This window comes from Carassius carassius, chromosome 3 (genome assembly GCF_963082965.1).
Source record: "Carassius carassius chromosome 3, fCarCar2.1, whole genome shotgun sequence".
NCBI classification, from domain to species: domain Eukaryota; kingdom Metazoa; phylum Chordata; class Actinopteri; order Cypriniformes; family Cyprinidae; genus Carassius; species Carassius carassius.
This window is the reverse complement of record NC_081757.1, coordinates 44,146,053-44,163,094: the sequence shown is the minus strand read 5'-3', so window position 1 is coordinate 44,163,094 and position 17,042 is coordinate 44,146,053. Positions and strand designations below refer to the sequence as shown.

Here is a 17,042-nt window from a genome sequence, read left to right as displayed (position 1 = left end):
AGTAATTTAAAAGAGTCTCAGGGTCCCCAGAATCCAACAAACTGAAGAGAGACTGATCTGTGTGAAGACTTCAACACTGCTACAGTTACAGCTGAATATTTGAGACATTTTAACCATTTGAGCTCGACAGTTGTGTCTGCTTAATGATAAAATGATGTGAACAATTTAAGTTGGTTTCAAGGACAAGAAGAAATATGAATTAATTATTGTAATGAATTTCTCAGTTGCAGGCCAGGATGTCCCTTTCTTTGTACATGTACATTTTTTTGTATTCATTTTCAGTTTTAGATGGATTATTTAATCTGATCCAGAGTCATAAATTAAGTTATCCTTCCAAGAGATATGAGTGGTTTTCTGCTTTCCTTGTTCATGATTTTGATGAACATATATATTTCTTTGATTTTATTCAGTGCAATTTGATGTATGAAATCAATAAATAATACAGTAGAATCTCTTTTTTTATTTTGCATAAACATTTTTATCACCAAATGTAGAACAAAAAAAAAAAACATTTTCAAATTGTGAATTTATATTTATTCTTTCAATACTTAACATGAAATCATGGTTGAACTGTGTTGTGGGGAATACAGTCCTTCATGTTTTTTCTTATTTAGGGTAAAGAGGAAACATAAGTAAGGATTTGTCTCTGCTTTGAAATGATCCATAAAATGAAAAAATAAAAATATATGTTAATATATTGTGATAAATAAGCTGGACTATTAAAACATTTGTAATATTTTTAACATTTTAAAATCTGTTTATTAAGGTACCTGACTCACTTTGATGATGACTTTATTTAATATCATATTTAAAGCAGTCTGTACAATATGGATTACTGGAAAATGACATTCAGATGTATGCAAATATATATAATATCCATAAACGTTCAAATAATTATTTCTGTAATCTTTATATATATATATATATATATATATATATATATATATATATATATATAGAGAGAGAGAGAGAGAGAGAGAGAGAGAGAGAGAGAGAGAGAGAGATTTTTCATTGTAGAACTGCAGACATCTCTATTTCTTTTTGGTGATAAGATTTCTTCCTTCCTAAATCAATAAAGACACATTACTGACCCTTTCTCACTGTCATGATTCAGATTGTTAAAGATCAGTGTGAATCATCAGGTTTTGTGACGTTCAAAACTCACCAGTTCTTCTCGCACAGATGATCTGAAGAAGAATCACAGTAGGAGCAGCAAACACTGCAATCTCTACAATACTCACAATCACTACAGGAACCATGTGTGGACAGAACGGAGAGAAAGAAGAGAAGAAACAATAATCACAATCACTACAGGAACCATGTGTGGACAGAACGGAGAGAAAGAAGAGAAGAAACAATAATCACAATCACTACAGGAACCATGTGTGGACAGAACGGAGAGAAAGAAGAGAAGAAACAATAATCACAATCACTACAGGAACCACGTGTGGACAGAACGGAGAGAAAGAAGAGAAGAAACAATAATCACAATCACTACAGGAACCACGTGTGGACAGAACGGAGAGAAAGAAGAGAAGGAACAATAATCACAATCACTACAGGAACCACGTGTGGACAGAAAAGAGAGAAAGAAGAGAAGAAACAATAATCACAATCACTACAGGAACCACGTGTGGACAGAAAAGAGAGAAAGAAGAGAAGGAACAATAATCACAATCACTACAGGAACCACGTGTGGACAGAACGGAGAGAAAGAAGAGAAGACACAATAATCACAATCACTACAGGAACCACGTGTGGACAGAACGGAGAGAAAGAAGAGAAGACACAATAATCACAATCACTACAGGAACCATGTGCAGACAGAACGAAGAGAAAGAAGAGAAGGAACAATAATCACAATCACTACAGGAACCACGTGTGGACAGAACGGAGAGAAAGAAGAGAAGACACAATAATCACAATCACTACAGGAACCATGTGTGGACAGAACGGAGAGAAAGAAGAGAAGGAACAATAATCACAATCACTACAGGAACCACGTGTGGACAGAACGGAGAGAAAGAAGAGAAGACACAATAATCACAATCACTACAGGAACCACGTGCGGACAGAACGAAGAGAAAGAAGAGAAGGAACAATAATCACAATCACTACAGGAACCACGTGTGGACAGAACGGAGAGAAAGAAGAGAAGGAACAATAATCACAATCACTACAGGAACCACGTGTGGACACAACAGAGAGAAAGAAGAGAAGACACAATAATCACAATCACTACAGGAACCACGTGTGGACAGAACAGAGAGAAAGAAGAGAAGAAACAATAATCACAATCACTACAGGAACCACGTGCGGACAGAACGGAGAGAAAGAAGAGAAGAAACAATAATCACAATCACTACAGGAACCACGTGTGGACAGAACGGAGAGAAAGAAGAGAAGACACAATAATCACAATCACTACAGGAACCACGTGTGGACAGAACGGAGAGAAAGAAGAGAAGAAACAATAATCACAATCACTACAGGAACCACGTGCGGACAGAACGAAGAGAAAGAAGAGAAGAAACAATAATCACAATCACTACAGGAACCATGTGTGGACAGAACGGAGAGAAAGAAGAGAAGACACAATAATCACAATCACTACAGGAACGACGTGTGGACAGAACGAAGAGAAAGAAGCGAAGGAACAATAATCACAATCACTACAGGAACCACGTGAGGACAGAACGGAGAGAAAGAAGAGACGAAACAATAATCACAATCACTACAGGAACCACGTGCGGACAGAACGGAGAGAAAGAAGCGAAGGAACAATAATCACAATCACTACAGGAACCACGTGCGGACAGAACGGAGAGAAAGAAGCGAAGGAACAATAATCACAATCACTACAGGAACCACGTGTGGACAGAACGGTGAGAAAGAAGAGAAGGAACAATAATCACAATCACTACAGGAACGATGTGTGGACAGAACGAAGAGAAAGAAGAGAAGACACAATAATCACAATCACTACAGGAACGACGTGTGGACAGAACGAAGAGAAAGAAGAGAAGAAACAATAATCACAATCACTACAGGAACCACGTGCGGACAGAACGGAGAGAAAGAAGCGAAGGAACAATAATCACAATCACTACAGGAACCACGTGTGGACAGAACGGTGAGAAAGAAGAGAAGGAACAATAATCACAATCACTACAGGAACGATGTGTGGACAGAACGAAGAGAAAGAAGAGAAGACACAATAATCACAATCACTACAGGAACGACGTGTGGACAGAACGAAGAGAAAGAAGCGAAGGAACAATAATCACAATCACTACAGGAACCACGTGTGGACAGAACGGTGAGAAAGAAGAGAAGGAACAATAATCACAATCACTACAGGAACGATGTGTGGACAGAACGGAGAGAAAGAAGAGAAGACACAATAATCACAATCACTACAGGAACCATGTGCGGACAGAACGAAGAGAAAGAAGAGAAGGAACAATAATCACAATCACTACAGGAACCACGTGCGGACAGAACGGAGAGAAAGAAGAGAAGAAACAATAATCACAATCACTACAGGAACCACGTGTGGACAGAACGGAGAGAAAGAAGAGAAGAAACAATAATCACAATCACTACAGGAACCACGTGCGGACAGAACGGAGAGAAAGAAGAGAAGAAACAATGATCACAATCACTACAGGAACCACGTACGGGCAGAACGGAGAGAAAGAAGAGAAGGAACAATAATCACAATCACTACAGGAACCACGTGTGGACAGAAAAGAGAGAAAGAAGAGAAGACACAATAATCACAATCACTACAGGAACCACGTGCGGACAGAACGGAGAGAAAGAAGAGAAGAAACAATGATCACAATCACTACAGGAACCACGTGTGGACCTTGTTCTGGAGAAGCTGCTGTAGTTTGACTTGATTTCTTCTCAGAGTTTGAGCTGCTGACTGGAATCAGTGTTGAATCAGCTGAAGCTGCAGAAGAGGAATGATCAGAACATTATTATTATTATTATTATTATTATTATTATTATTATAAATACACTACTCAAACTGAAAGTAAGACTCAGACAGACAGTTAAGGACAAAGAGGAGAAAAAATCATGAAGAAATGTAAGGTTAGATGCGTCATGCATTCAATTTTAAAAAGTTTTTCAAAGGCATGTTTTGCTGTCTACTGTCCCCTCTTAACCCCCCTTTTTTTTTACATAGACTTGAAAGTGCGCTATTCAATTTTTAATTGCTATGAATGTTTTTTTGTAATACGACAGCGTCACTCACGAGGAGTTTGCTAACAGATTTTACAGACCTGAGGTTGGTCTTTTTTTTTTAAGAAGACCAGCAGCATAAAAAAATAAAAAAATAAAAAAAATAAAAAATGAAAGTATAAAAAAGTTACAGAAGTTTAAATTGACTTTACTGTTTTTATTTTATATAAAATAAATATTTTTCAAAATAGGTTTTAATCCAAAATTGATATAAAACCAAATGTGTATCAGTGTATCTGAGTGAGGTCTTCAGGTCACAGTAAACATTGATCTTAACAGCTGATTCTGGACCTGCTTGTGTAGGAGCTGCAGCTGATTTAGAGCTGGTGACTGGAGACGGTGGCTTTGTTTCACTTGGAGCTGGAAAAGATGAATGTTCAGATACGTCACAGACTACCATCATATTTAAATGACTGATGATTAATTGTTAATATAAATCATTTACTTGGATACTTGACAGTATATGTGGCTGAGGTCTTCAGATGATCTCTGTGTTTAAGCTGACATCTCCACTCTCTGTTGTGATCTTCATTCAGGAGTGTTGTAGTCAGAGAGATGAGACACTGTTCTGAGGAGAATGAGATCTGAAATCTGGAGTCTGTCTGCAGATTCACACCGGCCTGATTCACCCAGATCAGATCAACACCCTCAGAACGGACTAAAGTATCACAAGAGACTCGATCATCATAATATAACTGACAGGAGAGAGTCAGAGAGCGGCCTGATCTGGTCTCAGACTGTGAGGATGATGAAGACACTGAAACAGAAAATCAGACAGAGATTACATGACAATATTACTGTTTAATTCAACATATAATCATAATATTCACAGAAACTCTGACCATGAAGAACATGCAGATCAACACGTGCATCAGCTCCTTGTTGTTGTCCATTCACATATTGTCTGCAGGAGTAATGTCCACGATCTTCTTTTGTGACTTTCTTGATGTTCAGAGAGCAATCAGAGCCCAGACTCAGTCTCTCGTGTCTCTCTGTGTCAGTCCACTTTATTCCTAAAGTAATCAGTTCAACTGTCTCTGACGGTCTGCTATAGAGCCATGTAGTTGTTGTGCAGTCAGAAAGAGCTTTATTACAGGACAGATGGACATCTTCACCAGAACTGAAGAACACACGAGAATTATCCACTCCACTGATACCTACAGATAATAATAATAATAATAATAATAATAATAATAATAATAATAATAATAATAATAATAATAATAATAATAATAATAAAATAAATAATAATGATAATAATAATGTGGGTTAATGACTTGATTATGAAATCAATGATTCTTGAGACAAAACTTATCCAGCTACTGTAACTGTGGGCTTAAAAATGAAAATATTTTCAATTGAAATGTTTTGAGGGATTAATAATAGAATATATTAAACACAATTATCTCTTTCAATTTAATTTGACTATTATTATACACTGAAAATATTAAAACCTGTGATCAACTTAAAAACATTGAAGTAATCAATCACACAAAATATTTGACATTGACTAATGTAGTAAATAATTTAATTGAGTTTAACTTGAAAAGTTTAAATCTCTGCAACCACTTTTTTAAAGGTTGATCAAACTAATTATTTTAAATTAGAACAAACTAACTAAACTAATCTGTATAGGTCAAAGTAAATGAATTATTTTAGGTTGGAACAAATACAAAAATAACAGTTGTCATTATTTGAAATGCATAATAAATAAAATTTAAACAAATGCTCAATACATTTTGGTCAATGACTATTCAGAACACTTTACTTTTCACACATATTTATTATTCAATAAACTGACAACACTGAACATTTGTTTCGAAGTAAGATTGTCAGTCTGCTTCACACAGAAACACTCTGAACACTGCAATCATTCTCTCCAGATGAACACAACACTTGAGGCTGTAGACATCAAACTTGGACAGACACATCTGTAAATGCTGCAGTGAAAATACAGCTTGTAAGTGCAACCTCTTATTAAAAAGGATCCAAAGTCTTGTCTGTAAAAACACCATCAAATTTAACAACAAATGGAAAATAAAATCAAGTCTGTGTAATTCAGCTCTGCCTACTCTGTGCTGTACAGCTGGGTGGTCAGTCTAATAGAGATGTGTCATTCTGGACGAATCTTTAATGTGACTCGAGAAGAACGAGTCGCTCATGTGCAATATTCTTCAGGTTCTGTTCTGCTAGTATTAGTGTCAGTCAATGCAGTCTGAGAATTAATTAGTTCATCTTTCGGGTCTTTGGGTTGTTCGTTCTTTTGTCCCGTGATGTGATAGCATTGGCTAGAGTAATTAGTTAATTTACAACCTTCCTTATAGGTGCATAGTACTTATCCATATCTTTTTTTATTATAATTATTATTTACTCTTACAGTTACGTGATGCATTTCTGGTTTCAAATTGTTGCTTTTAATTTCTGTCATGATGGTACTTTTCCATCATGCCTATTTGCATAGGAAAAGCAATTATTATACCAGCAAACTCAAAATTGGAGTAATAATGAACTACTTGTCATAAGTCTGGTATCCGTCTCTGTCTCCCTCTACTGGTTACTTATGGGATTTAAATGCTGCCATGACTCAAAACTGAAAATAAAGTTCTGAAAGGTTGAAACTAAGTGTTTGAAAACTCAAAATCTTACAAAAGAAAGTTTTGCAAGATCGAAAAAGAAGATTTGCAAGCTTGCAAAATGTAAAAAAAATAAAAATATCTCTGCAAACATTGTTGTTTTTGAGATTTCCTTCTTCAGAACTGCAAAAACTGCAACGATGTTGCGCAAAGAATTTTTTAGAGTTTCAAATTTGTCAGTGTTCTCCCACTGTATTAGATTGTTTTCCAGGTTTGAAACCTTGTAAATGGTGATCTGAAAACTGGTGTGGGAATGTGTGAAGAAAAGTTTTGAAACTCTGAAAACAGAGCTTTGCAGGCTTGCGAAGTGGTAAAAAAAATTACATCTCTTCAAACGTAATTTTGTTTTTGAGTTTTCCTTCTTCAGAAGTGCAACACTCTTTTTAACAGAGTTTTGCAGGCTTGCAAAGTGGTAACAAAAATTAAATACAATTTTAATGGTGTTGTGCAATCATTTTTTTTTTAGTTTCAAATTTGTCAACGTTCTCCCAGTGTATAGTTTGTTTTCAAGATTTGAAACCTTGTAAATAGTGAAAACTATTTAACTACTGAAAACTGGTGTGCGAATAGGTGAAAAAAAAGTTTTGTAACTCTGAAAACTGAGGCTCGAAAGGGCGAAACTTATTACATTACATTTGCACTCCTATTTCAGACTATTTTTTCAGAGCTGAGTTTACAACACCCACTTTGCGGAGATACGCACACACAGTTGCGAGCTCACGACTCACGTGATTTGTGGCAGTGTTGTCACGCAGCTCTGCTCTGAAACTCTGAAACTCAGACTGAGCGAAAATGAAGCTTCGCAACCTTGCAAATAAAAAAAAAGCCTGGAGGGAGGGCCTTCTGCTCTTGGCCAATGCTTTGCTGTCTGCTGACGTACAGTCCAATCACAAGTTGTATTTACTGGAAAGGTGGGATTGACCGACTGCTCCGCCAATGACAAAAGCGCACAGGATACGCAAAATAAACAGTCCTACAATTTAAATAAGGTTACTGATTTGTCGCTGGAATTCACCATACAATTGCCAGTAGCCACTGAGTTTACCACTGATAGACCGGCGGTGCTTCAGTATACACACTCACCTCCAGTGTTGGGGAGTAACTAGTTACATGTAACGGCGTTACGTAATTTAATTACAAAATTAATGTAACTGTAATTAGTTACAGTTACTAAGAAAAAATGAGTAATTAAATTACAGTTACTTATGAAATTTTTAACGATTACAAAGGGGATTACATTTGAATATTTACACACATCCACATACAGATTTAACTGATTTCTTTCCCAAATTGCACTGACTATTATGAGACATACGCCCTAATAATTTCCGGGATGCGGAAACACAGTCTGGTTCGTAGAATCCAGTCATAAAAACGAAATGCCTAACGCGGACGGAATGTGCCACATTTTGGATGACTAAATCAAAAGTAGGTCAGTACACTTGTATCAAAACATGACATCGACTAGTGTCTGTGAATATTAAGCTCCAAAAATGCAATATATGACTCCTGCACGTTCTGCGTGTCTGTGGAAATCAGGCGCGGACTGGACACCGGGAGAACCGGGACAATTCCCGGTGGCCTGGCAGCCGATTTGGTCCTCTATTTTAATATTATTATTGTATAATTGCCTGCCGAATGTACTAAAGCGATCATTTGCGAATCCGCCATTTAATAATTAAATCTCTAATAAGTCATGAAGTGTTAGTCATGACTCACGCGCTCTCCGCGCCTCCGCCAAACGGTTTGGATCAGACTCAGAGTAATCAATGCGAGAGAGAGAGAGGACTGTGGAAGCGCACAGCTGGAGCAGAGAAGCAGAACTAGTGTTCAGGGTTTCAGGTCCGTTTCATCTGTAAAGATGCTTTTTTGTCTTTGTTTTTTTATTTATTTAATTAAGCAGCAGCACGTTGCTCATTAGTCATCACTCAAAATACTATTTAAAGGACATCATTATTATAAACGTTATTATTAACGTTTTATTATTTTACTATAAACCCAGAAAAAATGTTTAGCTACTATTGTTTAACTGTGGTAACCAAAAATGTAAAATTATTTTACAAATTTATTTATTTAAAAATAAATACAAATCCATTTGCAAAATAAAAAACAAAACAAGGTTATTTTATTTTTATATAGGCTAATAAAAGCATGGTCAATTTTTGTAAGGAAAACATGACTCGTGTGCAGTATTAGGATTTTTCTATAAAGATATTGTAGTATTGTAGAGTATTGTATTGTAAAGTATAGTTTTGTTCAATCTTGAGTATTAAAGTCATGAGAGAGATGGATAACAGGGCAAAATAAAGAAACTGAAGAGAAAAATGGAAGTGAAGGTGCAGTTCAGGAGAGAACTTTTAATTATTTTGCATGTCCCCAAACTAAAGATTTAAACCTTTTTTATGTCAGGTCCATACAAAAATATAGTTTTGTCCATGAATTTGTTTGTATGAGTTTGAATTTTCCAGTCTGAATTGTTTTCCCAGTCCGCCCCTCCTGTAAATTAATGGCAAAGACATGGTTTCATTTACTACACACAGGCCTACTGAAGCTCGCAGTGTTTTCAACCTCTGCTGTCTCAATATAGGAGTACACGAGCACATAAACATAATTTCTAGAACTGCTCTGTGTCACTTCATGTGCATTTTACTTATTTTGAGAAAACTATCATCATATCATATACAAAGAGACAGCAGTTTAAAAGAAACACCAATGTTTCAGGAGTTTATTACACAGAATACGTCACATGCTTATTAGATAAATGTATTTAAGTACTCAAAAGTAATTAGTTACATTACTTTAATAAAGTAATTGAAAAAGTTACACTACTATTACATTTTAAACAGGGTAACTTGTAATCTGTAACCTATTACATTTCCAAAGTAACCTTCCCAACACTGCTCACCTCACTTAAAGTGACTTCAATAGTGCATCCAAAAGAATATTTAGATATTATATTGAAATATTCAGAAAGGTGTACAGTGTATTTTTTTACTTTCATTAAAATATTTCAGTAAAATTATAAATAATTGCCTATTACAAATTTATGAATGCATGGTTAACTTTTTTCTGCAATCACTATGTATTGAGACATTTTAAAATCTATATTTTGTAAAAATAATAAAAAATAAACCTGAATTATAATCTAAACATCTGTATTTTCATATATTATATAAGTAGTATATATACAATATAAGTATATAACATAAATAAGTAGGCTAATAAATATATAATGTTTAAAACATATGATAAACTATTTGTTCTCCACTAAAATTGATACTGTGTGTGTGTGCGTGTGTGTGTGTGTGTGCGTGTGTGTGTGTGTGTGTGAAAGAGAGTGCTTTCTGCATTGAGGATATTCTGTAGTCTCAGACCTTCGTTTGGGTAAATCTTTACTGGATTGTACTCAATCCTTATCCATCTTCAAGAATCAGCTTAAAACACATCTCTTCCAAATTTATTTGACCCTCTAACTTTAACACTATTCTTAAAAAAAGAATAATATTAAGTTTTCTAATCTTTTGTATTCTATCGGTTTTCTTTTATTATACAATTAACAAAGGCAAAAAAGACCTCTAACACTAGCTTGCTCTATTCTTTTTCTATTCTATCGGTTTTCTTTTTTCTTTATTATATTATTTAAAAGCTTTGTTACGTGTAAGCTAACTGAGACTTATTATAGCACTTTTATATCATTGCTCTTTTGTTGTTCTTTATTGTTTCCATTGTCTGTTTTGTGACGGATTGAGAGAGGATAGAGCTGACATTTTGAGTCACCGACTTTGCAAAAACCCAACAAAAACACGTCCTAAGAGTCCAAAAGCATTCACTGCGCAATGAAGCCTGTTAGAATGAATAAATACAGTTAGAATGTCCTTATAATTTAAGCCATGAAAAAAAATGTTTTGCGTTTTTATATTCATTGAACATTAAGCAATTCTTGAGTATCAGCACATGTGCGCAAGCACAAATGTGTTATTAATTTTGTAGCTACAACAGTGCATAGTAAGGGGCCGTTAACATATCGCTTCTTTTGCGCACTCAAGCTCGTTATTTCCAATGTAGGCGCGCGGTAGGCGCGCTCATAATGGAAGTGACAAGGTCGCGACGCACACGCGGTGCGATGCGCTGGTTTTTCCAGGCGCTTCCGCACCGCATCGAGTTAAAAATATCTGAATTTTTCGGAGAGCCGCAAGCGCACCGCGGGTCATGTGACAAGAACTAACCAATCAGCTTCATCCTTTCCCGGACCAACGTTGAAAGCTCAGCCAAGATGAAGGAATTTTGAAATAAATTTAGTAGCAGAGCTACTGCAAGTGGTTTTTAGTGCTGCAAATTCATTTATCCTTTGCTGAAATTTCCGCGCCTTCATCAGGGGTGCAGGGTTTCATATTTTTTTGAAGCACCCCTGGGCGCCGTCTTTGGCTAGCGGACCCCCACTTGCTGTTAGCATTTCATTGACTCCCATTCATTTTGGCACCACTTTGACAGCGAATAACTTTACATCTGAGGCGTTTAAAGACTCCATTTGTCCATTAATTATTTCTAAAGAAACACGAAAATGTATAATAGGCTCCATTACCTTGTATCTTACGTTATGGTCCCGTAGAAGCAGTTTTTGTAAAACATAGGCTAAGGATTGCGTCATAACCAGCGACTCTCTGTTGCACAGTAGAGAAATTACCGTATGGACAGGAGAAGCTCGCAGGAAATCTTTTACTGTCTATGAGGCAATCGGGGGGACGTGGAGGCATAAAGTCAAGGGAGATAATTAATCAGAATACTTACCAAAATTTGCTCCTGTTCACGCTCTCCTTCTCTGGAAGATTCGGTGATTGATTCAGATTTCTCTTGACGTGACCTCTACGTCATCAAGCTCAGTTTGAGTCTGCGCAGTACGCCCGACCCAGGAAGTGCGTGCTTCTAATTGACTAAACTTGTCTCCGTTGAATCCAATGGGGTCGCTGGGTCCATTTCTTTTACTGTCTATGGTCTTCATGGAGAGAGCAGTTCATGGTTGCTTAGCAACAGCAGACGCCTCAGAAGCGCAACTGCCCGAGCGCTTTGGAAAGAAGGAGAAAGCAACAATTTTTCCACCGTTTTTAGGCACGACATGAGAACGGCCCTTAACACGGTGTTTTGTTCCTTGAATTCATCAGATTTTCAACGAATCAAGTGAGCCAGTGATTCAACAGTCCATTCAAATGGACTCTCTTGTTTCCTTTCTAATAGAATCAGCCGTTTTGAACAAAATGTTTGATTTGAACAATTCAATAAATACTTAAACCATGGTTTTGCTGTCACCTACTGGCGTTTTTATTGTCATCATTATCTATCCATGACAGGCCTAAACCAGACAAGGTGCCAGCATTAGCCTACTACCAGCACAAAAAAAAAACATATTTAGCTAAATATTTACCAAAATTCATCAATTTCAGGCCCCAGAAGGAAAAAAAGCTTATAAATAACAGTTCATTTAATAAGGCACATTTTTCAATAAAACCTTTTTAAAAATTATGATTTTGTAATTTGTAATCATTATGTGAAATTAGCTACAGGACCAACCCCCCGCCACCCGAGAAAGAAACTGAGTTGAGGAAAGTGAGTCGTTCGCTGCGTGAGGTGAGTGTGTATACTGAAGCACCGCCGGTCTATCAGTGGTAAACTCAGTGGCTACAGGCAACTGTATGGTGAATTCCAGCGACAGGTCGGTAACAAGTGGTGTGTGTTTCATAAGGTGTTTAAAGTTGTGTCCTCTCTTTCTGTCAGCAGCGTCAGATCTTGATTAAAATGTAAAATCATCAGGGAATCTGAGGGGCAGCTGTTTCTCTGAAGGACCTCGTCACATTCCTCCTCTGCAGAGTACATCAGTGTCAGTTTATAGTTTTACAATATTTTAAACCCTAATGTTAATATTTCCTGTGTCACAACCATGATATGTCAACACCATCCTCCAGTTTCTGATAATAATATTAGAAATATTTAGATCATTGTATTCTCCTGAAACAGGTTCTGTCAGCATCAACAGAGAAAACAAAGCAGCTGCTTCATCAACTCGATTAGTTTTGTGAAAGAAATGACAATTTTTTTTATTTGTTCTATTAGCATTTATTATTAATAGTAACAATTTTCTGTCTGACTTCAGTGACGGACGGAGTTAACATTCAACATGAAGTGATCATATTTTATACATAATACAGCTGATTTATATTCTGATCAGGTTTGTGTCACCTCTGTCAGATTAATATTTTGATAATGTTTTATAATATTTTATATTTGTTGAGGAATTGTTGTCACATGTGGAAATGTAATCTGTCTGCTAACATGAGAATGTGTTTGGAAATGTTAAAAACATCTTGATTGCAAAATAAGTGATGGCAAAGTTAAAAATCCAACCAAAGAGTAGCTCAGGAGCTAAATATACTAAATATACAATAAAGAAAACTGACTGAATTAAAAGCACTTAGAACAGTTTTACTAACAGCAAACCATCTTTTAAAACCGTTCAGTCAGGATTCACTAAAGACGCTCAGTGAATAAGCGCTGGACAGGTGCGGACAGATATTTTTGCACTTGATCTTATTGAATATGCATTTCTAGGAGTTTCCCTTTCAGACACAAATTTGTGGGAGGAGAGAATTCAAATGAATCACACAAAGAGTTTGCTGACAGTTGTGCTCGTCGTCCCCACCATAAGACTTTTTTTTATTTTGGTGGTGGTGGTTAGTCTCGTAATATACAATTTAAATACACAATTTATTTGATCATAATATGCATAATTATATAGTATTTATTAAAACAGGCTTACATAAAAGAACATGCTTCTGTGTTAATAAAGAGTAATCAGTGCAATGTTGCATAATAAATGGCTTACTCCAAGTAATACTGGATTTAGAGGGTGACAAAGCAGCAAACCCCAAAGAACAACTATAAAAAATATACAGGGGACTAAATATAAGGCACTTGAAGATCTGTAAAAGCATGTGACATCTAAATACATTGAAATTTCTCAGAAACAGTAGAACATATTCAGATGGCTTTCAGATTCAGCAGTGGAACTGGAATAATTATTTCATAATGTCTCAGAAAGCAGTGATAAAATAGCAGATAAAGGAGTAGTCAGTCACTTAAAATGGACCAGTTTAAGGACCTTTTTATTACTAAACAGTAGCAAAATGATGGAAAAATGCTATCAGGCTGTAATGATACTATAGCGTTGAGATTGGTATTTTTCAATGAGTGCAATACAACTGGGCAAACAGGATTTAATCTTTATAATAGTTCATAAGTTTAACATAGGCAATGTTGAAAACAATGGTGTATAAATTGTTTTCAGGATTATTTGATGAGTAGAAAGTTCAAAAGAACAGCATTTATCTAAAAAATATATATTTTGTAACATTTAAAAAAAAAATTGAAAGCGACGTGACGTGACATACAGCCAAGTGTGGTGACCCATGGAGTTAGTGCGCTGCATTTAACCCATCCAAAGTGCACACACACACACAACCTTTGGATTATTAGTCTGAATCTCCAACCATTAGGCCACAACTTCCCCAAATGTATTTACTGTCACTTTTGATCAATTTAATGCAGCCTTTCTGAATAAAAGTATTAATTTATTTAATTTCTACCCAAAAAAGAAATAATATAGATTCTTACTAACCCCAAACTTTTAAAATGTCAAATGTCACAAATTGTATCTATTTCAGATAAATGTTCTATTAATCACAGAATCTAGAATAAAAACAAATGGTACACAACTGTTTTCAACATTAATGATAATAATAAATGTTTCTGTGACCGAGGCCGGTGGAGTGATTGGAAATGAGCGACACCTGCTCGACTCACCGGTCTTGAGTCCCACGGAGGAGATGGAAGGATATAAAACCGGAGCGACGACAGTGACGGATGAGAGAGGACCAGGCCTGGGTTTTAGTTGTGTTTGGTTTTTATCAAACTTTAATTACAAATTAAAGACAAAACAGTGCGTCAGCCCCTCACGGACCACTGACGTGCTGTTTTGTCTTTAATTTGTAATTAAAGTTTGATTTGATTGTTTGCCGGTTCCCGCCTCCTTCTTCCCGATAATTATGGAGTTTAATTCGTTACAGTGGTGCCGAAAACATGAGGTGCCGAAAAGAAGAAGAGACGTGCTGCTGAAGATCCCTCGCCGCTGTGGTGAATCCGCGGTGCCATCGAGCTGGCGAGGAAGTGTGCCGCCATGGACGCTCGAGGCGGTGGGCTGGAGTGAGTTGCCGGGGACGGGCGAGCTCGATGCCAGTCGCCCGTGATGTGGAGGGGCGGCTGCCGTCTGTGAGGGAGCGGAGGAGTCGGCGCCGTTCACCAGGGGGCCGGAGCCTGCTGCCGGCGTGAAGGAATCCGGAGGAGCAGGGAACGGGGGACTCCTGCCGGCTGCCCAAAACCGGAGGAGCCGTCGCCGTCCACCGGGCGGCGGAGGAGTGTCGTGCCGTCCGCCGAGGGCCGTCCAGTGCCACCGCCAGGCACAGCGGAGGAGATCACCCAGCTGGTGGAGGGCCGAGCAGCAGTGCGTCTGGGAACCGGAATTTTTTTTTTCTTTTTCTCTCTCCCCTCTCTCGTCTCTGTCACTCCTCCTTCCATCTCCTTCTCTCTCGTCTCGTCTGTCCTACCCCCAGGTTCCCGCAGGTCCCCGGAGGGGGGGGGGGGGTGGGGGGGGGGTTGCTAGAGCGCAGTCTTGAGGGTACCCCCCGGCCTGCGAGGGGCGATGGGGGTATGTGACGAGTGGGGCGGGGCCGAGAGACGTGGGAACAGGAGCGAGGCCGGTGGAGTGATTGGGAATGAGCGACACCTGCTCGACCCACCAGTCTCGAGTCCCGCCCCACTCATCACAGTTTCTTGAGCAGCAAATCATCATATTATTCTGATTTCTGAAGATCATGTGACACTAAAGAATGGAGGAATGATGCTAAACATTGTTTACTATTGTATTATTATTTTAAACTGTAATAGTATATCATGATATTACTGTTTTACTGTATTTTGGATCAAATCAATGCAGGCTTGGTGAACAGAAATTACTTTTGAACAGTAGTGTACGTCCAAAAGAATAACTCTAGCATTATTTACCAATGTAGTATTTATTATTTCCCCTAAAACAAATGGATGATTGAAACTTTGTGATAATAATGTTTGTTCCAAAAGGCTTGTTTAAAAGCCATAATGTTTATTACGTAATAAACTAATAAACTAAACCAGTTTATTAGATAATACAAATATGTCTGTCAATCTGTGTGTTATTGTTGTGGGGATTTTTCAGTGATTTCAGTGCAGTTTAACGTTACATACTTTAGTTAGGTCCAGTAGATGGCTGTTATGAGTGAGTCTGTCAGTCAGCAGACTATTAAACCATTTCTGTCCAAACGTCTTTATTCAGGAACTAACTATAGCTATCAATGTGTCAATCATAGCTATTTCAAGAGTGAATCCCGCATTTATATGCTGATGTAACGTTAATTCCTGAAACAAAGCAGCGTGTATGTGGCCGTTGATCTTAGCAGCATGAAAAACAAGTTTTATACAATTCTGAATGGATTACGGTATATATGGCACAGAAACCGCAGAACGAGCACTCCCTTTATAATTACTAAAAAGCTGTCACTCATCTTCATCGAGATCTCTAGCACACCAGAACCAGACCTAATAATAATTTAATACGAAAGCCCCAACATGGAGTTGATATATATAGTGGAAAGATATATATAGAGACAATGACCCGTCTAAAGTGTCAGTACGAAGCTTCCTCTTTCCGACTGCGAGTGGAGGTTTATTATTCTCCATTTTTAGCTGAAGTTAGCTTCACCAGAGCGGCGCCAATCAAGCATCACGTCATCTTCTGCCATTAGTGGTCTTTAGATGTGGGGCGGGGCCTTTAAAATTTTATCATCTTACGTGGGATCGGGCCAGGATCGGGCTTGCGCTCCGGTTTGTGAGGTAAACGAGCGGTCATGTGATGTGTTTCGATTAGCGCAAGAAAGATGCGAAAATGGATGCTGAGTAGGTGTAACAGAGGCTTGCCTCTGGCGATTATCTTTTGGTTGCACCAGCAACTACAGCAAAGTCTGAGGTGTGGAAAAGTTTTGACCGTGTTTATAATGAGAATAATGAGTGAATAATGAC

The 17,042-nt window shown here is 37.5% G+C and overlaps 2 protein-coding genes across 3 annotated transcripts in view; both read right to left on the bottom strand.

Moving 5' to 3' along the window:
- Positions 1-17,042, bottom strand: part of LOC132127618 (obscurin-like) — a 499,117-nt gene that overhangs the window by 40,535 nt on the left and 441,540 nt on the right. The window lies entirely within an intron of this gene.
- LOC132128232 (uncharacterized) lies at positions 1,162-5,439 on the bottom strand (the record flags this gene model as incomplete). Its single annotated transcript, XM_059540164.1, has 5 exons — positions 1,162-1,187; positions 3,872-3,958; positions 4,543-4,611; positions 4,697-5,008; positions 5,094-5,439. Coding segments are annotated over 5 exons (840 nt in total), but the record flags the coding sequence as incomplete, so codon positions are not given.